General features: G+C 57.1%; 1 protein-coding gene and 3 long non-coding RNA genes across 11 annotated transcripts in view; 2 read left to right on the top strand and 2 right to left on the bottom strand.

Annotated features, from left to right (window-relative positions):
* Nucleotides 1–1,953, bottom strand: part of LOC121018507 (uncharacterized) — a 7,132-nt gene extending 5,179 nt beyond the window's left edge. The window contains exon 1 of the long non-coding RNA XR_005785206.1: nucleotides 1,858–1,953. This is a non-coding gene — a long non-coding RNA (uncharacterized LOC121018507). The remainder of the gene's footprint in view (nucleotides 1–1,857) is intronic.
* Nucleotides 1–3,326, top strand: part of LOC121018504 (uncharacterized) — a 9,317-nt gene extending 5,991 nt beyond the window's left edge. For both annotated transcript variants that reach the window (XR_005785202.1, XR_005785201.1), the window contains one exon: nucleotides 2,986–3,326. This is a non-coding gene — a long non-coding RNA (uncharacterized LOC121018504). The remainder of the gene's footprint in view (nucleotides 1–2,985) is intronic.
* Nucleotides 2,959–21,297, bottom strand: LIPE (lipase E, hormone sensitive type). 6 transcript variants are annotated; one of them, XM_040457168.1, is made up of 10 exons: nucleotides 20,373–21,297; nucleotides 11,465–11,997; nucleotides 9,283–9,373; nucleotides 9,015–9,160; nucleotides 8,626–8,811; nucleotides 8,160–8,454; nucleotides 7,132–7,359; nucleotides 6,738–6,914; nucleotides 4,061–4,479; nucleotides 2,959–3,636 (listed from the first exon to the last, which is right to left on the bottom strand). In XM_040457168.1, exons 1-10 carry the CDS (start codon nucleotides 21,295–21,297, stop codon nucleotides 3,388–3,390), a joined length of 3,249 nt encoding a protein of 1,082 aa, XP_040313102.1. In that variant the 3' UTR covers nucleotides 2,959–3,387. The 6 variants fall into 6 exon arrangements, with proteins under 6 accessions (XP_040313102.1, XP_040313105.1, XP_040313104.1 ...); XM_040457171.1 differs by lacking the exon at nucleotides 20,373–21,297 and adding an exon at nucleotides 18,219–18,390; XM_040457170.1 differs by lacking the exon at nucleotides 20,373–21,297 and adding an exon at nucleotides 13,276–13,435.
* The window catches only part of LOC121018505 (uncharacterized), a 101,237-nt gene continuing 98,922 nt past the window's right edge, over nucleotides 18,983–21,297 (top strand). For both annotated transcript variants that reach the window (XR_005785203.1, XR_005785204.1), the window contains exon 1: nucleotides 18,983–19,926. This is a non-coding gene — a long non-coding RNA (uncharacterized LOC121018505). The remainder of the gene's footprint in view (nucleotides 19,927–21,297) is intronic.

The following is a 21,297-nucleotide window of genomic DNA, read 5'->3' as shown; positions in this document are numbered from 1 at the left end:
AGCCCCATTCATCTCTCCGTTCCATTCCTCACACCCTAAACCTGATTCTCATCTGCTCCTACCCGGCCGGCACACGCATCCGTGTGTCTTTCCTGCCGTCATTCTCCCACTGATTTCCAGTTTCCTCCTATTGCCACTCGCTCGCTCGCTCATCACACGCTCAGCCACCTATTACTTAAACACTTCCTGAGGTTTCCAGGGTGCCGGGCCTTATGCTGGGCGATGGTGGTGACCAAGATGAGTCAGGCCCAGGCCCTGCCCTCAAGGATCCCCTGTCAGATGGGAGGACAGACACGTTGATGGGCAGGGTGTGCCAGAGGTGGGAGAGTCCAGGCGTCTTTTTTGGCTTTGCTGGATCCGGAAGAGGTTTCCAGAGGAGGGGACATTGGCACTGGATCTTGGAGGAACAGGAAGTGTCAAGCAAAGGTGAAGGGCGTGTGGGAGGGTGTTTCAGCACAAGCAAAGAAAGGGAGGCATGCAGGAGTATTACTATGTGTAGGTGCCCAAGAAGAAGGCCTGTCAGGTCCATGTTGTGGTGGGGTAACTGTAAGACTGGAAGCGGATGAAGAAGGCTAACCCTCAGCAGCTTAGACTTTGTCCTGGGGTGGGGTGGTAGTGGGGAGCCATGGAAGGATTTAGAGCAGGGGAAGACCAGGTCAGAGCTGGAGCCAGAAATGGAGAAAGGAGATTGGAAGCCAGTAGCCCACAAGGTGGCTTGGGCAGGGACCTGGGCAGGAGAGGATGAGGCCAGAGGCTGAAGGCATAAGGCCAAGATTCAGGAGGCAGAAACTACAGAATATGGGGCTTGATGGGCTATGGGACAAGGGGGTGTCCAGGACAAGAACCAGAGTTCTGACCTGGGGTATACAGGGGGACGATGGAGCCATTTCTGACATGGGGACAGGAAACAAGAGCAGGTTGGTGGGTGGAAGGCTGTTTTGGGAGAGATGAACAAGGGGTCCTGTGAGCTCAGCAGGGGGAACAGGACCTTCAGGGAGAACTCTGGGCTATGGCTCTCTCCCCCATCATAGAAGTCACTTACTGGATGAATGAGGGCCTCCGAAGTTAGGGTCCCCCTGTGCCCATCCTCTTAGGAAATTTTTTGTGTGTGTGCTTCTGCATTTTCAGTCTCTCCCTCTCTCCCTCTCTCCCTCCCTCCCTTCCTTCCTTCCTTCCTTCCTTCCTTCCTTCCTTCCTTCCTTCCTTCCTTCCCTGGAAGCATTAAAAACATGTTCTATCATCTCTAAATACACACACACACACACACACACACACACACACACACACACCTATATCAAGCTCCCTTGAATTACTTCTCATCCCTTTTACAGCTGAAGACTTATGGTACCCACTGGCTAACTCTCTTACCTTCCACTCCCTCCTGAGCCCTCCGTGTCTGGCTGCCTACATCCCATGGCCTTGCTCTGGACAAGGTCACCAAGGACCCTCCTCCCTGCTGAGGCATGATGATACTTCCATCCTCATCTGACTCAGACCACTCCTTCCCACCCCAAATCCCCTTCACTATACATCCTGTTTCCTGGTTAGCCTCTTTCCTTTCTGGCTGCTCCTTAGAACCTCCAGGACTCACCTTTTATTGCCTACCCCTTTACTGGGGACCATGCTCATCAGGGCTCTCTCTGTCCTGGCCCTCTGCTCATCCCACCTACCCACTCTTCCCAGCAAGGTTCTAGTTCCTCAGTTCCCACCAGAAGGGAGCACCCAGCCCACTCTCCTGCCTCCTGCTGCCTCCTGGATGTCCCCCCCCCCCCATTGTCGCACAAAGACCTTTTGATCTCTCCTTGTGCAAAACAGCTCTCAGTACCCGCCCCCCTCCCCCACTCCCCTTGTACATACCTGAGCCTCTTCCCAGTAAAGACACAGTTTTACTGTCCATCTGCTCCCTGGCTAGGTCCAAGTGCCATCTTCATCCCCTTGCTCTCTTGTAACATCCGTTCTACCCTCAATAAGTCCTTTTCAGCCTCAGTTGTGGCTCTTACTCCTACTCCCTAGTCTCATGGCCTCTGCCCCAGCTCGTGCCTTTTCTTCCTTGTCCTCAGCCTCCTCTGCCTCCAGGGTCCCAGTCTTGTCCTTTTTAGTCCATCCCCCAATGTCCCAGCAGGCTCTTTCAATGCCTTAGCTGATCCTGTCCCTCTCTTGCTCAAAGCCCTTTTGTGACTTCTATTGCCCTCCAGTTAGTCCAGATTGTACCCCAGGCCCTTCAAAGATCTGCTCTTGCTGACAACCCCGAGCCTCTCAGGCCACTCCCTACTTTGCACCCAACCTTCTGGCCAGGCAGAGGCTTTGGTAACTGCCCCTTGGCTCTCATAACTTTGCATGATTCTTCTGCATAGCAAACTTGTGCTCACCCTTTAAGGTCAAGGTCAAATCACCTCCTCTCTGAAAGCCCTCCTTGTCTACCACAGATGGAGCCTGTGTGGACTTGACAGCCTGTGTCTGCGTTTCTCTGCCTACCCTCCCTGAGTCCCTTGAGGGCAGGCCCTGGATAGAAATCACTTCTGTTCCAAATCTAGGGCCTACTAAAGGACAAGGCCTCAGGGTCTTAGTTGAGGGACTGAGTGACTGTCATAGCTGGGCAGGGCTTGGGCTTCCAGTTTTGGGGATGACTGGTTTGTTTCTGGTATCCTGTTCTATTTGCTGCAGTTCTCTAGGGAGGGAGTTTGGGTTTTCTTTTCGTGGTGGGTGCTGAGACAGGGTTTGTAAAGGGGAGTCACTGAGAACCCAGAGCCCTCTGGCACACCACCTGGACTAAGTCTGAAGGGGAGGTGGGTCCGTGCTTAGAGCGTCCAATCCCTCTGCACCCGCGAATCCAGGCCCTTCCTCAGGACCCAGACGTTGGGTACCCAGCTTTCTACGGCCAGGTTTCTCGGTTTCCAGCAGCAGCATCTGATGCTGCCCCCTGGTGGGCGACACCCCACTATTTGCAAGAAGCCAAACTAATTAAATACATTTTTATTTACAAAGGAACAAAACCAAACCGACGGGCGAGGTAGGGCCAGGCCCCCGCCCTGCGTCGGTCACAGCAGCAGTAGAAGGCAATGATGGAGTGCAGCTCTGGCTGTCTACGGAGACTGGTTTGTGTGCCCCCTCCCCCGCCCCCCTGGCCAGGGTCTCAGCTTGCGGCCCCGCCTCCCCTCTCCCCACCCCCCAGCCGTCCCCCCACCTTAAGGCACAGCCTGCCCCTCCCGCCCACCCCCACCGGAGGGAGGGCCGAATGGGCCAGAAGCCCCTCGCGGGGGTCCCCGCCGCCTAACGGGGGGGGGGGGGGGGAGGGGGGTATTCACCACGGAGGCCGGCTTAGATGGAAACCAGAGGCCTTTAGTGTCGCCCCCCGCAACCCTATCTTCCCGCGCGGCCGGCTCTGGCTCAGACCCGCGGCTGGGTGGGTGCGGCAGGCGCGGTGGGTGCGGCGGGCGCGGCGGGCTGAGTGAGGATGAGACGGATGCGTTCCACGCACAGCGCCGCGGCCTGCCGCGTTTCCCGGCACAGCGCCGCCAGGCTCAGGAAGCCGTGCGGCAGGTCCTCCACCACGCACAGGGTCACGGGCTTGCCCAGGCCGCGCAGCCGCCGCGCGAACATGACCGAGTCGTCCAGCATGGGGTCCAGCGCGCACGCCTGTGGGGCACAGCGAGGGGCAGAGGAATGAGGGGAGGAGCCAGGAGACGGGAGGGAGGCGGGGAATGGGAGAATGAGCTGCTGCCCAGCGTCTCCCTTCCCCTAGAGACACCCCCTCTCTTCCCCTTACTCAGCTGCCCCTAGGCGCTCCACAAGATCGCGAGAAGGAATGGCAGCCTTGACTCCCTTTCAGCCCTCCCGTCGTCAGGCATGCCCTCCTGGTGGCACACCTCTCCCTTCAGATGTCAGGCAGCTTGCTTTTCCCCTCCCGCTGCTCCCGGTCTCTCCTCCCCAGGTGCACCTGCGCACACCTGCCCCTCTTCCCTGCTCCCCTCCCAGGTCTCTCCTCCCCGAGTGCTCCTGCACCCACCTGCCACGCCCCCCCTCCCCCCCACCGGGCACACAGTCCCTATGTGGCGCTCACCACAATGTGCACGGGCGGCAGGCTCTGTAGCATGCTGTCAGGTGCCAGCAGCGGCGACATGAAGGGGTTCTTGACGATGGGTGAGGAGTAGATGGGCATTCGAGTGGGGCCCTGGCTGGTGCGCCTGGGGTGGAAACCCTCAGGGAAGTTGGCAAGCACGCCCTGGCCTCTGTCCTTGGCCCTCAGCTCACCTGGTGCTTTAGCGTCTTTGCATACATCAGGGCCAGGTAAGAAGTTGACATTGGTGGGCATGGAGGGGCCCAGTGTCTCTGCAGACAGTGACAGGTCAGGGCTGCCCGATGTGTCAGAGTTGCCCTTTAGGCTCAGGTCATGTAGTGTCAGGCTCTTGAAGGAGTCCGTGCCCAGCGGGCCCTCGGGCTGGGCCAGTGCTGCCTCAGACACACTGCGCCGCATTGGTTCTGCAAGAGGGGCAGGGTCAGGTGGCCAGCGGGGCCACGCGTATCAGCCCGGCTCTGTGGGCTGCGTGTGTGAGTGGCTGGCAGGGAAGATCACGGGAAGGGCAGTGGCCTCTGGAGGAGGAGCCGCATCCTAGGGCAGTGGAGGCCTAGTGTTCCCCCACACTCCCTCCTTGGGGATGGGTAGGGAGCCCCAGACGCCCCAAGCTGCAACTCCAAGGGGGAGGTGAAAGGAGTCACGTGGTTGTGGAGGTGGAGGTGTGTGTGGTGACTGGGAAGGTTAAATGCAAGTCAGTTTACCTCTGGGAGCCTCAGTTTCCTCTTCTGTACAAAGAGGCAATAAAAATAGTCCTCGCCTGTAGGGCGCCTGGGTGGCTCAGTCAGTTAAGTGACTGACTCTTGGTTTTGGCTCAGGTCATGATCACACGGTTGGTGAGATCGAGCCCCATGTGGGGCTCTGCACTGATAGCAGATCAGATTCTCTCTCTCCTTTCTCACTCTCTCTCTCTCAAAATAAATAAACTTAAAAAAAAGAGCAAAAATAGTCTTGACCTACTAGGAGGCAGTAAAGACTCAGTGGGATGAGGTACTGCTCCCCGCTGGGAGGTCATGCTGTATCATGTTTTATTACTAGGCCTGGTGCCTGGTTCCAACCACCTCCCTGACCCCAGCGTGAGGCCCAGCCAACTTGTTAGAGCCACTCAACGTGGAGGCCGTGAGCAGATCAAAATAGAGTAGTGAGCAGGCCCACATGACGTGAAAGGAGGCCGTGTTCACGAGGAGCTAAAGAGAGTCTTGGGAGCCTGTTCAGTTCCCAGGGATCCCGCACCTGTAGCCGTGTAGATCTGCTCCCCACAATTCCTTCACGTCCTTTAGTTTTACCCCTTCCTTTTGAATGGCCAGGCTAGCAAGTGCCCAGATGATGCCGAGGTGCGTTTCGACCCACGTGGTACGCCGCACCTTGGCCTCAACTCCATTGATTTGAGGATCTCCATGCTGCTTGCCCCTAGGGCCGGGACCCTGCATTTTTCAGGTTTCTATTTTATTTTAGTTTTTGTCTTTATAAATCCATGAAGGCACAATGTGAGATGATATAAGAATGACTGCATAAGGGCTCTGTGACCCGGGGGGGGGGGGGGGGTCACTGGAACAGAACTACTGGCCAGAGTCACAGGGCACAGCCTGTCAGGGGTGCTGGGCTCTTCTAGGAGCACCTACTGTGTGTCAGGTTTGGGCTGGGAGCTTGGCACAAACCGGTGCGCGAAGTCCCTACAACAACCTCATGAGGCAGGTACTCTTGTGCCTCATTTCACGGAGGAGCAAAGAAAGGCTCACAGTGGACCTCGCCCCGGTCACCCAGGTCACCTAGCAAGCAGCGAGCTCCCACTACAGCTGCTTGCTAGGCTGGTGCTTGTCCCTCTAGGGCCTGCACTTGTCTCCTTTACCCTACCAGGAAAGCCTCAGGGTTCAGTGGTCCCAGATCTCTTTTGTTTTTGTGTGTATTTATTTGCATCCATTTGAATATCCTAAAATTTAAAAGGTTAAAGTAAAACACATTCAATTGGAATACTTTTCTGAATAGGAATGGTATCTACTTTCGAATCTGCGCTGTTATTCAGAAAATACTGTTGGTTTGCTGGAGATAGAAAATAAGTTGAGTTGGCTATACTTTAAAATCATTAAAATGTTTAAACAAAAAAATGGTGGGAAAAAATAGATCCTTGGATGGAAGTGAGTTTTGGCTGCCTGAGGATCCTGCCACGCACTCAAGGCTGGGAACCTCTGCTGATCTCCCCACCCCAGGCTCCTAGGCCAGCCCCTGGAGCGAGGTATTACCCCCATGTGTCTCTGTTAAAAGTCTGGAAAGAATCTAGGAAGGCTGGATTCCCAGCTCAAGGCCCAAGCGATTTGAGTGGCATTCTCTGGATTGAAAATCAGCACATGTGGCAGGCCTTCTGAGTCATTTCCCAGTGTTCTTTTCTGCGATGGACTGTTTGGAAAGCTAAATGCTATAGTTCTCGGGAGTTCTGAGATAACCCGGTAGACCAGAAGTCCTAGCAATTCTAGGATGTGGACCGTCATGGAAAATCAAGGCTTTGTGGTAGTTGCCAGGGATAAATAGGGGGTTAGAGCCAGAAGGTGATCTCTGCTTCCCTGAGCACCCCAGGACACAGCCCCTTTCCTCCCCTAGGACTTTTGGTGTGCCAGGCTGCCCCTGCTGCCCACCCTGAATGTGTGTGTGAGGGGAGGGCTTTACTCACCTGCCATGGGCACTGAGTTCGTGTGGGACTTGTGCCCACTCAGGTCCAGGAAGGAGTGGAGCCATGAGGAGGCACCCAGGCGGAGGTCTCGGAAGAGCAGGGCTGTGTCCCGCTGCACCAGCCCCATCATGCCCAGTGCTTTCTGGTTCGGGTCGGAGTGGTCCTCTATCTCTCCACCTGTGGAGTATATGCGGGGGGGGCTGAGGCCTAGTCTCAACACCCGGAACTTGAGGCATCTCTGCCCCCAGGCACCCAAGAATATCTGATGGCTTCAGTAGGGACAAGGAGACTCAGATTTCCTCTCTTCAGCCCCAGGACACTGGGCTCTAGCCCCCTGTCCCTGCAGGATCCAAGCAGCCCTCCAGCCCCCCAGCTCTGTGGGTAGTGGCCTTACCAGCATAGGCGCTGACACACTTGGTGAGCACACTGAGGGGCAGCAGGGGGTCCATGAGGCTCAGAAGGCGGGAGGGAGAGGCGGTAGATTGTAGCATTGTGGCCGGGTAAGCTGCCATGATGCCATCTGGCACCCGCACCCCAAAGGCTGCTGCCCTCAGGGACATGGTAAAGCAGAGGTTCCCACCTGCGCTGTCCCCTGCGAGGCATATCCGCTCCCCTGTTGAGCCTGGGTTGGAGAGGGCTTGGTCAGCCTGGCAGGGAGGAACTCAAGCTCTGAGCCAGGAGCACTGGACTGTCAGAAGTGGGGTATGGGGGCCCCAACCCCAGAGTCTAGCCAACTGCAATTTTAGAGACTGGTAAACTGAGGCGCGGATTTGGGGCGATAGTGGACAGGGGATCAGGTGGACTGAGATGTGGAGATCGGGAAGCTCTGTGAAGCTTAAGAGGCTAGAGGTCAGAAGCAAGGAGGCCAGATGCTGGGAAAGGGGAGACCAAAGGCCCATTTAGGACAGGGGTGCAGCTGAGGCCTGGAGATGGAAGGGCAGGGTTCAGCTGACCTTGCAAAAGAGCCACATCCCTGTGCCCTGGGGCATGACCCCACCCTGCCTGGTACCTCTGAAGATGTCAGAAGCAGGAGGTCAGAGGAATGGAAGAATGGGCTGGAGCAAGGGCTAGGAGGCTGGCAGCGCAGGACGGGGGGGTGGAGAAACAGCAGGAGAAGAGAGAAGATCAGAGGTGATGGAGAAGTGGGGGGTGGGGTGGGGTGTCAGGGCTGGTAGCAGGGAGCAGGAAGCAGAAGGAGGAAGTGGTTAAGATGGAGGGTCTGGGGAGCAGTGGGGCAGGAGGGGGGCGAACAGGTAGCAGGAGTAGGAGGGTGGTAGCAGGTAGGAGAGGGGAGGCAGGGGGTGCAAGACTGAGGCCTGGGCACATACATGGCCCACTTTCCACGCAGTGTGGGGTGGGGGCTGCAGCAGGCTGGGGTGGGAGCAGGGACAGGGGTGGGTGCAGTGAGGGGCTGAGGCTCACCGAGGAGGGCGCAGTGCTTGACAGCCCAGCAGTAAGCATAGAAACACTCCTCCAGTGCCCGGGGGAAGGGGGCCTCGGGGGCCAGGGAGTAGTCGATGGAGAGGATGGGGGTGCCCAGCTCCTGGGCCCAACTCTTGAGGTAGGGCTCGTGGGATTTGGAAGTCTGGGCCACGAAGCCGCCGCCATGGATGTGCACCACCAGGGACTGTGAACGGGGAGCCTGCTGGGGGCGTGGCCGCAGCTCCAGGCTCCGGGGACCCTCGGACTTCACCAGGCTGTTGAGCTCCTCGCTGTCCTGGGGGGTGAGGGAGGAGGATGTGGGTGAGGCTGAGGCGGCCCATCTAGGCCTCTCCCACCAAGGGGGTGTGCTCAGAGAAACAGGATAGGGGGGCAGGTGTAAGCAGTGAAAGGTGGGAGGGCATCTGGGGAGGGGGCTGCCTGTGCTCCTTGGCTCTGTATCTCCTACCTGTCCTTCACGTAGGTCATAGGAGATGAGCCTGACAAGGACCGGCCCTGGGCCCGTGTGCGCCAGCGGGGGTGAGATGGTGACTGTGAGCTTGGGGTCAGCAGTCAGCGGCATTTCAAAGGCCTCTGGTGGCAGACTGAGCAGGCGGCTTACTCTCACGGTGGTGGATGTCATGTTCGCTAGAGACTGGCGGGAGGAGACAGGAGGGGCACTGGGGAGAAGCTGCTTGCAGGGGCTCCTCTCATGCCTCCCCTCTGATCCCCACCCTCATCCCATCCTTTCCATCACATCACATCCCAGGCTTAGAGCCCTGCAGAGGCCTGATGTGACCTGGGATGGGTCTCTGGGCCCCAGTGTGCCTGTGTGCCCATCTTATAACAGGTGCTCACCGAGAGCACCTCTATTTCAGTGATGTTCCAGAAGGCTTTCCAGAAGTGCACATCTAGGTTCTGTATGATCCGCTCAAACTCAGCCCCGCGTAGCTCTGGGTCGATGGCGAAGCGGCCGCTGGTGAAGAGGGAGCTGGCTGTCACACCTAGGGGTTGGGAGAGGTGTCAGGGAGCCTGGCGGGAAGGGGGCAGTTAGGGGTAGAAGTGGAAGCAGGAGGAGGGACGGGGAGGGAGGTGAGGCTGCAGGCAGGGTCCGGCCAGGACTCACCAAGGCCTGTTTCCTTGCGCTTATAGTGCTCCCCGAAGGACACCAGCCCGATGGAGATGGTCTGCAGGAATGGCCGGATGGCGGGCGTGAACTGTGGAGAGATGCCGCTGTGTCACCCACTGCCCAGGAGGGACCTGAGGCAGGCAGGAGTGAGGGGCAGAGACGTGGTTTTGGGGGAGGCGTGGTCATTCAACACACATTTAGTGAGCTCCAGTACTGCTCTAGGTGCCTTCACGGAGCTGATGTCAAAGAGAAGGCTGACAATAAGCAAATAAAGGCATATGTTTTACGATGTTATGTTTAATGACTAATGCTTTGAAAAGACAGTAGGTGGAGGGGACATGGAGTGATGACTAGGGTATCTAGGAGGGCACTTGAGAAGGGATCCAGAGGAAGTGGGGGAATGCTGTTCCCTGCAGGGGACACGGCAAGTGCAAAGGCTCTGAGGCTGTCTGTGCTTGGCGTGGATAACACGTGTCGCAGAGTGAACCAGGGGAGAGGGGCAGTGGCTGAGGTCAGAGAAGCAAAGGAGGCTCACTTAGGGCTTAAGGAATTTGTATTTATTCCAGATGTGGGTGGAGCCATAGAGGGCTGGGAGTAAGGTGATGCAGGGATTTCCTGAAAGTCAGCAAGGACAGAGAGGAGGCCAGGCAGATGGGAACCAGTTCCTGGGCAGCAGGAAGACAGACAGGAGATGGTCAGAGACAGAAAGGGCCAGAGATCTTGAGGCAGAAAGACAGCCAAATGGAGAATGCGTCTGAGAGAGGAGCTGGGCAGCCAAGACAAGATGGGGGTGGGGGTGGCTGGGTACAAGATCAGAGGGAAAAAAGCCACAGGAAGCTGGGCAAGGGGCCAGCAGGGTTCTTTTGTTCATTTAACAAATATTGGCCTATATCCTACTGTGTGCTAAGTACTTGAACAGGAGCTGAACAAGAGCCACACAGGAGGCCTCTGTCCTGCTGGGCTGACATTTTACAGCGGGGGAGCTGTCCTGCAGCACAGCAGCTGGGCCCTTAGAGAATAGCTGTCAGGCATGACCTTGCCCCTGGCCAGGGGCCCAGTGGGCCAGAGGGCACAGTGGTGCCTGGCCATTGTGGCTGGAATGCTGACTTGTGTGGCCCCAGGGTTTCTCTCCCGTGACTCCAAGGTCCTGGCTGGGACACAGGGAGGAGCCAGCTGGCTCAGCTGGGCTGATCAATATTTGTGGGGTCAGTTTAGGTGAAAGGAATTTCCTAGGAACACCCAGGCCGGGCTGGTGAGGACAGGCCGCCCTGTGGGGAAGCGTGGAAAGATGGGGTGGGATGAAGGCTGAGGGTCGGCCAAGATCAGCTGGGGAGTTGCAGGTTTGGGGGAGGCACAGAGAGGATCTGAAGGATCTGGAGGCTGAGGGACCCTGTACTGACCTCACACAGTAGCAAGTTGTTCTTGAGTCCCAAGGACGCCCAATTCTCAGTCCCCAAACTACTTTTCCTATGAGTCTAAAGGCTCCCAGGCTGCCTTCCTGTCAGTGCAGAGATGAGTGGTATCTCCCTGGGGGTGGTTGGGGTGGGCAGAGGGTGGGAGAAGACCTGGGAGTTAGGGCCCTGGTTCAGGGAGGAGAGATCTTCCTTGCTGTCACCAACTTAGATGTGCTCCTCGGCCTTCCCCGTGGCCTAAAAATCCTGATTCTACAGCTCCTTAGGTGAGCCAAAAAGCCCAGGCCAACCAGGGTCCAGCTGAACAGCTGTGACGAGGGCCCCTTGAGCCTCTGTAAAATGGGAGCTAGCGTGCTTCCTCCTTCCTGCCCCAGCCTCCAGTGGGGATGACTGAACGGGGTGTGCTCTTATAAATAGGCCTTTGAGAACATTATTAACTACCTTTCTAAGGAGTCTCAAATGATTTCAGGGGCCAGATAGGTCATAGAAAAGAGTGAACGAATCTCCTGAGTTTGGGACAATAGAGAGCAGTGGGGATCCTGGTGCAAAAAGCTATGTGAGTTAAAGATTTCTTACCGCACGATGGAATTGGCCCGGGGGCCACAAGTTTGAGACCCCCAGTGCCGTTGTCCGAGCCCTAGACAGTGTCCCCATTCTGAATCTACTATTTCCAGAACCCAGTAATACTGACCACTGTGGGTATCGAACTATGCCATTGGGCCAGGTCAGGGGCCTGTGGGCCCAGAGGAACAGGGCAGGGAGCTCACCTGGAAGCCCAGGCAGCGGCCATAGAAGCAGCCCTTATGCAGAGTGACGTACTCGCGCAGGAAGTCAGCAGTGAGCCCCTCGTCGCCCTCAAAGAAGAGTCCCCCGGGCTGGTTGGTGGCCAGCAGGTGCTGGGCATAGTAGGCTAGGGCCCGGAGCTGGGTGAGGGCAGCCAGGTAGGCCTCGAGTTCTGCTAGGTTGTGGCTGGTGCGGAAGAAGATGCTGCGGCGGTTGGAGGCCACGTAGCGCGATTTGTGTAGCAGGTGCGCCAGGCAGCAGCGGGCTGTGTGCACCAGGCTCCGGTACCCATTGGCTGGCGTCTCTGCGTCCAGGTCAAAGAGGTGTGCCACGCTCAGCAGGCGGCCCAGGGCTGGCTCCAGCCCCAGCGCCTGCTCCCGGATGCCCGCAAAGACTCCCGACAGCCGTCTTGCTGTTCCAGGGCCCTGGCTCGAGAAGAAGGCCATGTTGTCTTCCGCCAGAGTCACCAGCGACTGTGTCATCGTGTGCAGGTCCATGCTGTGCGTGAGCCGTGAGGCTGTGGGCCAGTTGGGAGGCCCGATTAGGCAGGGCTGGACCACCCCTCCTCCCTCGGACCCAAGGGTGGAGTCGGGGGCCCCATCCCCTTCTTTTTCAGGCCCCCTTCCCGCCTCCTTCTCAGGCCCCAGGCATCACCCATAGACCCTTCCCTTCCACCAATATTTGAGAGAGCTCAGCCCTCTGTCCCCCCATCTACCTGGTGGTGTCCCAGGACCTTGGTATCAAGCCCAATTCTCTTCCTGAACCCAGTTCATAATTCTAGCCTTACCTGTAGCTGAGGAGTCACTCCTGCCCCCTCCTGGTGCCTCAAGTCTGGCTGCCTCTCTGTTCCTCTGTGGGATATCCACAACTTGGTCCCGCTCCTCCCCAGCTGGGTCCCCTGGCCTCCAGTCCTCTCCGCTTGGCTTAGATTTCATGGGCCAACCCCACTCCCCTGCCTGGAACAGCAGTACTCACCGCTGCCATTAGCTTTGGGCCCACTCTGTGCCAGGCCTGCTCTTACTTTCTGTGTGTGTGCTCATTTAGTGCTTGTTAACCCTGAGACCCGGACTGCCTCCATTTGCGTTTCAAGTATTATTGGTAGCATCCCCATTTTACAAAGAAACCGAGACTCAGAGGTGTTCAGCAAGGAGCTGAAGCTTGCATTGAAAGTGGCAGCGCAGAATTCAAACCCAGATCTCTGGGTGGAGGGCCTTTACTTACACTGGTCTCCTTCCCAGGGCTCTGGAGGCTGGGCCTTTAGTTATGGCCCTCAAAAACTTGCCCTGGCGCCTGGTGGCTCAGTCGGTTAAGCATCCGACTTCAGCTCAGGTCAGGATCTCAAAGTCTATGAGTTTGAGCCCAGCATCGGGCTCTGTGCTGACAGCTCGGAGCCTGGAGCCTGCTTCAGATTCTATGTCTCCCTCTTCTCTGCCCCTCCCCTGCTTGCACTCTGTCTCTCTCTCTCTCTCAAAATAAATAAATGTTTAAAAAAATAAGAAAAAAACCCGAACCTTGCCCTGGACCAGGTCCGACTCCCCACACTTCAGGATCCCTGGTGATTTTCCCTCTGGGACCCCTGTACTGTCACTCAGGCCCTGGACAACTACTTTTGTCCCCTTTGGTGGAAATGGTGCTCTCTGCTCCAGAGATTTCCTTCCTGAAGCCCACTCAGCACCTTGCCTGGCTTCTGGGTGGATGGCCCCCTCCGCTCCCAGAAGAAGGTGTCTCCCCTCCATTCCAGGCCCTGGAGTTTTACGGTGGCCATTCCTGTCTCTCAGCAGGAGGGTACACTCACCCCTCCCAGACCTCTTCTGAGCTCCCCCAGGCTGAGCTGCCGGCTGGGCCCCACGGACTGTGGCTAGTGCCAGTAGCTGCCTGGGGCGATAAACTGGGGAGAGGCCAAGCCTTCCTAGGGTGTGGCCGCTTGCTCCACCTCCCATCCAGAAGGGACAGAGAGACCACGTGCTGTAAACACAGCAGGGAGCCCAACTCCCTGTCCCCTCTGCTTGTTCCCAGGCCCAGCTCAAATGGGAGTCCTTGTCCCAGGCTCCTCTGCCTTGGAGACCAGGAGTCCAGGCCCCAGCCCCTCCTCCCTTGGACCCAGGAGTCCACACACCCAGCCCCCTCAACAGTTAGAAACTGAGTTATCTAGCTTGTCAACCCTCTTCTCTCTTAGGAGCCAGGAGTTTTTGCCACAGTCCTGAACAAGCTGACCCCTCTCACCCAGCTAGGCGGCCCTCCCTCTCCCCAGGGTGGATTCAGGGAGCAAAGGCCCAGTGATCTCAGCAACCACCCCCCAGGCTGGCCCTGGCACAGCCGGCCCTGGCACAGCCGGCCCCGGCTGCTGGGGGGAGACATAGGGTAGCCGGCTCTGCCTGGCACTCCGGAGAGGACAAAAGCCGATTAAGGGCAGTGCCAAGCTCAGCTGGGGGTTCTGCGCCATAGGTCCTACTGTGTGGTGTTCCACACCTGCCACTTCTCCTTCACAGGCCATCCTGCTGTGACTGTCATTCCTACCTCACGTATGGGAGGCTGAGGCTCCAAGAAATACTTTACCTATCTTATTTCCTGTGCTCCTTGCCTGGCCAGCTCTTTCCGGCCCTTCAGGCCTCAGCTTGCCACATCCTCAAAGAGGACGTTCCTCCCCAACTACGATACACGCCCCCATCATTACTTTCTGCCATCATACCCGTTTTTCTGCCTAGGATTTACACATTTGCAATTATACATGTTTGTTTACTCATGTTTGTTGTCTCCCCCCAGGCAAGAACCAGACTTCACAGAGCTGTGAAGCTTATATTGTAGAGGTGGACCTTTTTAGAAAAAAAAAAAAAAAAAAAAAGAAAATCACAAACACAAACTTAGATAGAGGGCTCTGAAGGGGTCTGCACAAACGAGAGGCTTTGAGGGCTCAGTGACACTTGCTTGGATGTAGGTGAACCCTGGGTCTCTCCTCCTTGATTATCATCCCCACTGGGGCAGGGGATGGCCCCAGGGCTCATCATGGGGGTCTGGTGCATAGTAGGGAAGAAAGTCAAAGTGGGGGCAGAAGCAGGTGAATCGGAGCTTGGGAGAGGACCACCCTTCCCAGGGCAGACAACCAGATGGACAGAGGCCTCTGGAGATGGTTCTAAGCTTGGTGGCCAGGTGAGCGGGGATGAGCCTCGATGAGCGGTGGGAAGAAGGCTGAGTCCCAGGCCCTCCGGACTCCAGGGCCCTGCCCTTCGCCCCATTCTAGGCAGCTCCCTGGGGGCTAAGCTGGATGGAACCAGGAGGACGGGATGTTGAGGTTGCCAGAAACTTGCCAAGAATCTCAGGCAGAGGGCACTGGGGCAGAGGCAGGGGCACATGGCCTGCCTGCGGGTACCGACTGGGTCAGAAGTAGGACTGAGGAGTTCTGCTGCCTGGGCACCAGCCCTTTGCCCCAAAGAGCCACAGGACAGCTGGACCCAGCCTGGATTTGGGCCCCCAGGGACTGAGCAGCGGTGAGAAGCGTGGTAGAGAAGAAAGCTCGGGGAGGATGGAGGAGGAAGGGCCAGGTCTGAGGCCTGGATGGGGCAAGGGCTTCTGGAGGGGAGAGGCCTGCAGGGCACATGCTGGGTTGGGGGGCAGCAAGTATAGCCTGACCGCTGTGCGCCAGGCATGGTTCTCCGTGTGCTTTTCAGGAAGTGACACATTTCATTCTCTGCACAACCCATGGTGTAGGGACCATTATAGCCCCTTTACGGCAGATGAGAAAACAGAGATGCAGAGAAGGCCATGACCGCCCACGGTCACAGGGCCAGCAAAGATGGCTCAGTTTGTCTCTTCAGAGTGTGTGTTTCTCCTCTCTGTCGTGTCTCAGCTGGCCACCTTCTGGGTGGTCAGGTGTGAGTGTGTCTTTGAGGCTCAGACAGATGCACATATGTATGTCCATACACGTATGTCATGCTTAGGGTTTGCCTGGCCTGTGTTCGTGGATGGGCACGATGTGTTGATGTTTTTCCCAGTCTGTGTGTTTTTATGTTTCTCAGTATGTCTGAAGGCATGTTTGTATGTATGTGTCATGGCCCATGTTTCTTAGCCCCAGAGTTTATCTGTGTCTGCATTTTTCTTGGCCTGTGGGATTGCATGGGCAAGTGTCTGTATATGTATGGACGTATATACTCATATTTGTGTGCGTCCTGGTGTGTGTGTGTGTGTGTGTGTGGCGCCACTTCCCACTCCTATCCAATGCATCACGAAGTCCTGTCCACTCTGCCCCTCTAGAAACCTCTGGAATCTAGCCTTTCTCCCACCTTCATGGACCCCTCATCTAGATGTTTATAACAAGTCTTTGTGTGTCTCTGATTTTGCCCTCTTCAGTCTCTTCTCCACATAGCATCCAGAGGATCTTTCTAGGACTTCAATCTGGGCACATACTCCTAACCTTGCAACACCCCCACCCTTGCTGTCAGGATAAAGCCCCAAATCCTGGACACAGCCTCCCAAACCAGGTGCCATCTGGGCCCTCTGCCCACCCAGCCCCCACTTCCTCCCTCCCTTGCTGAGCTCTCTCTGTGCTGTAATGAGCCACTTCATTGGGCCTCAAGGTCTCTGCCTGTGCTGTCCCCTTGGCCTCCCTGCCCCTCTTGCCCACAGTCAACACTTCTCATCCTTGGGTCCAATGTCACCTTCCTGGGAAGCCTCCCTCTCACATTTTCTCAGCACTTTCCCTCTTGTATTTGCCACAGTTTATAATTATATATGATTTGTGGGATTATTTGATTAATGTCTGTGTCCCCAGCTCAAATGTTAGTCTGTCCTCACCACTGAGAGCCCAGGCCTGACATAAGTAAACATTCAGTGAATGTCTGTTGAATGAATCTATGTGATTGGAGCTTTTGGGGTCCATAATCAAGGTTGGGGCATGGAGCAGTTTTGAGTTCACACACCCCTGCCCTCAGGAAGCTGGGCTGGCCATCCCTCTATCTCACTGGCCAGATAAGGAAGCCCAGGTGACCTTGCTTCTTCAGAGTCTCAGTTTTGTCACCTCAGAAATGGGGTGATCATAATGACACTAGAACCATTGATTACTGGCAAGATCAAACTGATGACTAGGATTGCTCCAGCCAGCCCGGATGCCCTCAGGGCGGGGGCGGGGTCTGATTCATCCTACTGAGGCCTGGCACCAGGGCAGATCCTCAGGAAATGACAGGTGACTCTCAGGGCTTGTGGAATGAGCCTTTGTGGGAATAAGGGCCTTTGGGTTTGTGAGTAGGACTGGCTCAGCCCTGTGCAAGGGCTGTGCAAGGTGCCCTACCCAGGAGGATTCTGACTCCTCACAACAACCCTCAAGGCAGCACGATTATTATTATCCCAGTGTTACAGTTCACACATTCCTTCACTTCAATAAATATTTAAGTGCCTCTGTGACTGGGATATCAGGCTATGAAAGTGCAGGTAAACAAGGCAGGTACAGTCCCCCTCTTAGGGAACTCACTGTGTAATGGGGAGTAACAGTAATAATAACCTCCACCTCTCATGCATGCTTGCTGTGTGCCAGTGCCAAATGTGCCACACTCATTCAAACCTCACAACCGCCCTTACCAGTCAGGGAGTCCTATCACTGTGTCCATTTTATAGCTCAGAAAGTTGAAACAGAAAGAGGAAGCCTGTTGCCCAGCACCACAGTTTATGACTCCAGGAACCAAGCCTCCAAAGCCCATGTGCTTAACTTTGGTCTGTACTGCCTCTGGGCACACCATCCTGTTTGTGAGGCTATGTCTGGCATTGTGACAGTGAATGCCCTCAGGTCCCAATCTGAGCTCCTAGCCTGTCTGAGTCTGTGCAGGTGTGTGCTTGTGTAGCCAACTCTAGTCCTGTCCTTGGTTAATGATGTAGCCTAGGGGCAGTCTGGGGTCTCCAGGCTTTGGGGCTATGTCAGTTTCTTCCCTTCACAGGAACTTCCCCTAGGTCCTCATTCGGATTCACAAATACTCATAACCTAGCAAGGACTTAATGTGTGCCCCTGCCTGAGGCTTTCAGCATCTCTGTTGGTCTGTCAGTCTTTCTCCAGCTTGCTGAGATCTGTAAATAATGTGACACCTCAGGAACCTAGTTGACAGCCCTCCTTTCTTTGTCCCAGGGAGGGTGTGGCAGTCTGAAGTCCACCCGGGGACCCCTAGTCCTAGAAGGAGTGGCGGTCAGGAAGTTAGACCCCAGTGGTGCTGGGCTGAAGCAGGTGGGCTGACAAGGAATGGGTGCACCGATTGAATGAAGGATGTCAGGATGGACTGTTTTGAGCCGTACTGGCCCTGGGTCATTTCCCACTATCGGGCATCCCTTCCTCCTACCTTTCCCGGACTCACCCCTAAACCTCCTCTTTGGGCAACAGTTTCTAAGCGTCTCCATTATCCTCTGAGTGCTGGGGACCTGAAAATAGGCGCTTGAACCATTCCCTGGTAGGAAACACTGAGGCCAGGTCACACAGCGAGTACGGAGCCAGACCGGGAACCCTGGTCTAGGGGATCGCATTCTGGACACTCTTTCCAAGACGGTACTGGGGCATCCGGTAGTCTTTATGCTGAGGGTAATATTCCGCTCCCACATCACCCATTTTCACGATGGATCATCCCCGCACCCCCTCGCAGGGCGGCAGTGGGCCAGCCCACGGGCTCCCCCACTTCTTGGGACAGTGGGTCAGTCCACTCAGTCCCCAGTTTCCTCGCAGGAGGTCCAAGGTTCCTTCGGTTCTGCAGCCGGCCCCCGCGCGCTCACCTTTGGTTTTGCCTTTTCGCCACCGCCGGCGGCTACGACTCTTGGACTCGTCTTTGGCCCTCTTCGAGGCCGGGGCCCCAGCCGCCCTGGAGGGCCCCGTTCCCCAAACTGACTCCATCAATTTTCCGCCGTCCCCGCGTTGGGGCCGCTTCCAGCCGCTAGGCCCCGCCCCGAGTGCCAATCCTTGCCGCACACCACCACCGGGCCCCCATACCACCCAATCCTGGGCTTGGTCCCCTCTGGGTCCCGCCCTCTGAGCAATAGGGGCCTCACTCCACAGCCGGGTCCCGCCCTCAACCTCTGGGGCCTAAGGCCTGGCCCCGCCCCTTCACGCGCTTTAAAGGGCCCGAGACCAACGAAAATGCAGCCCTAGAGGCGGCGAAAAGTGTCCCCCGGGCAAGACTAGTTGGGAGAACTGCGGGAGTACACCCCAGAAGGGAAGCTCCGATCTCTCGTGCTGGTTCGCAGCCTCGCTTCCCCACTCACCTTCCCACGTAGGGATCCCCTAGAACGCGACCCGGCCCACCTGCTGGAGGGGGAAAGCGGGGCGCCGCAGAGCCTCCGCCTGGCGGGGCGGGGCCGGACAGGGCCCCAGGCAATTCAAAGCCGGGGCGGGGCGCCAGCACTGGAGGCGTGGCTCTGCCTGTGAGCCGTTTGAGAAGGAAGCCCCGCCTTCTTCCTGCCCCCCTGTCTCCTATTGCTCTTTTTCTGGGGGTTTTCTCTGCCTTCTCCCTCTTCAGAGAACGGAAGGGCGGGGGGGAAGGAGAATGCTCGGCGCCTGCGCACTAGCCGGAAGCCGCTGACGGGCCCGCCGCAAGCGGCGGTAGAGGGCCCCACGCGTGCCTGGGGAATGGCGGGAAGCCGAAGAGGCTCGAGGCTCGGGCATGCGCACACAGTCAACTGCCTACCGGGTGCGCGAGAAGCCCCCTTGTCTTGTGTGAGGAGGGCGTCCCCTGAGACTGGGTTCTGGAGCCTAGAGAAACAGCTCTAAATTCTCAGCGACAGAAAAAGCAGACCTCAAACCCTCCCTTTCCATCCTGCTCCTCCTCCTCTCCCTCCTAGAGCACAGGACCAGCTGTGGCCCTGAGAGACACCCTTTTCTCAGCCCTCAGAGAGACGGTCCAGCCTTTCCAGGAGGGATAGACCTCTGGGCTGAGGCCACCATGGCCGGCCCTTCGGACTACTTGGCCCTCACGGGAGCCCCCAGCTTCTGGATTGGGGCTGCACGGCCTCCCCTCAGGCTGCTTCAACAAGTAGCCCCTCATTCCATGGATGAGACTCGCCTGCCCGCTCCGGCCTGACCGGATCGGGGCCTGAGCGCCGAGGAGCTGGAACCCCCTCCGCCCCACCCCAGGGGCACGGCCGCCTGCGTCAGAGGAGGGGGCAGTGATGGCGGCCGGCGGAGCCTGGGGCCCAGCCGCCTCCGATACGGCTCCACGCAACTCTCCCTTCATCCAGCCTTAACCTTGCCCGGGACTTCGGCAGACTGCGCAGCCCCTCTCCCACGGCCCAGTTCCTCTCCCACGGCACCCTTCCTGAGAACATAACCTCCAGGCCATCGAGCCCAGCTGAACGCCGCCTCTCGGGGTGAGGGGGACGGCCTGGCAGAGGAGCGGGTGCCTTCCTGCCCGCCCGTGGCCGACCTGGAGAGCTCAAATATAGCCGAGGCAGGTATTTTCCGCCTAGTGGGCATGGAAAGGCCACGGGGGTAAGTGTCCATGTGCAGCACGGTGTGGCGGGGGCCTAAGGGCTGTGTTTGGGCACCGATGGCTGAATACTGGCAGGGAGGCGGCTTCTCTATTTCCTGGCCCCTGGCCCAGAGCCCTGTCCCGCTTCTGTCTCATTTCCTCCCAGATCGTCCTTGGAGAGGTAGCCTAGTGCAGGGGAAGAAGTCACACCCTGGCTTTGCCACTCCCCATCTGCCCGCCTCCTGCAAGGGCCTTTGCATCTCCAGGCCTGAGCTGCCTCCTGCAAGGGCCTTTGCATCTCCACGCCTGAGCTTCCTCATCTATCGGGTGGGGCTCTTGATCTTTGTCTGGAGGGACTGTTGAGGGATCCCCTGAGCCAACCGGACATACTGGCCATCCTTAGTTACTCCTGACTGAATGAATGACCATCCCTGGGAGGCTCTGGTTCCTCCGGCCTTAAACTCACCTGTGTCCCTGGGATTCTGGCTGGTGGTTTTCTTCCCGTGTGCTGTTTTCCCACCATATCCTGATGCTACTTCATGCTTCCCCTTGAAGGTCAGCTTCGTTCCCAGGGCCACTGTTCTACTCCTTTTGGCTGGTAGATTGCTCTGTACTGGAGACCCCAAATCTGATTCTAAGTCAGAATCGGTGACGCAGTCAAAAGATGTCCTCCATTCTGAGGCTGGTTGCTGTGTGGATAGTTGGTGCAGTTTTGATAGAAATCTCCAGTCGGTTGAAGATCTCTCTTGGGATCTGGCCCCTTGGGCTGGATCTGTTTGCTGGGCTGTAGGGTCTGACTGTTCTGGTCTCTCTTGGGGTATAGATTCAGTCTGGGCAGGTGATTCATTTTTGGGTCCAGGTGTAGGCTGGGCTGGAGGTGTTGATCCAGCTTCTTGTTGCTCTGGAGGTTGCTCTACTGGACCAGGTACTGGCTCGGCTACATGGGCCTCTCTCAATTCTGCCTCCTGTTGAGTTTCAGATTCTTTTTGTGGCCCAGGTCCTTGTTGTGAGGCAGCTTGCTGTTGAGTGAAGGGCACCCTGTGAATGCAAGGTGACTGCTGTGGTGCAGGTTCCTGTGGGGCAAGCAGTTCCTGCCACAAAGCAGAATTTTGTTGGATGCTAGGTCTGTGCTGCTCTTCAGCTTCACGTTGGGCAAGGGGCCCTTGCTGAGTGAGGGGTCTTTGCTGTGGAGCAGGGTCCTGTTGAGTATTGGGCTCCTGATGAGTCTTAGATTCAGCCTGGGCTGTGGCTGTCGGTTTTGGCCCAGGCTCTGTCTGGGTGATAGGTGTCTGGGGTGGCTTAGGCTCCCAGTCAGGACTAGATACTGACTTAGAACCTGGCTTTACTGGTGTTATTTCCCTCTCGGGAGATGTTGATTTCCCAGGTTTCAT

The sequence above is a fragment of the Herpailurus yagouaroundi genome, unplaced genomic scaffold, assembly GCF_014898765.1.
Source record: "Herpailurus yagouaroundi ecotype Mexico unplaced genomic scaffold, PumYag 220, whole genome shotgun sequence".
Lineage (NCBI taxonomy): Eukaryota > Metazoa > Chordata > Mammalia > Carnivora > Felidae > Herpailurus > Herpailurus yagouaroundi.
This window is presented reverse-complemented; position numbering and strand designations above follow the sequence as displayed.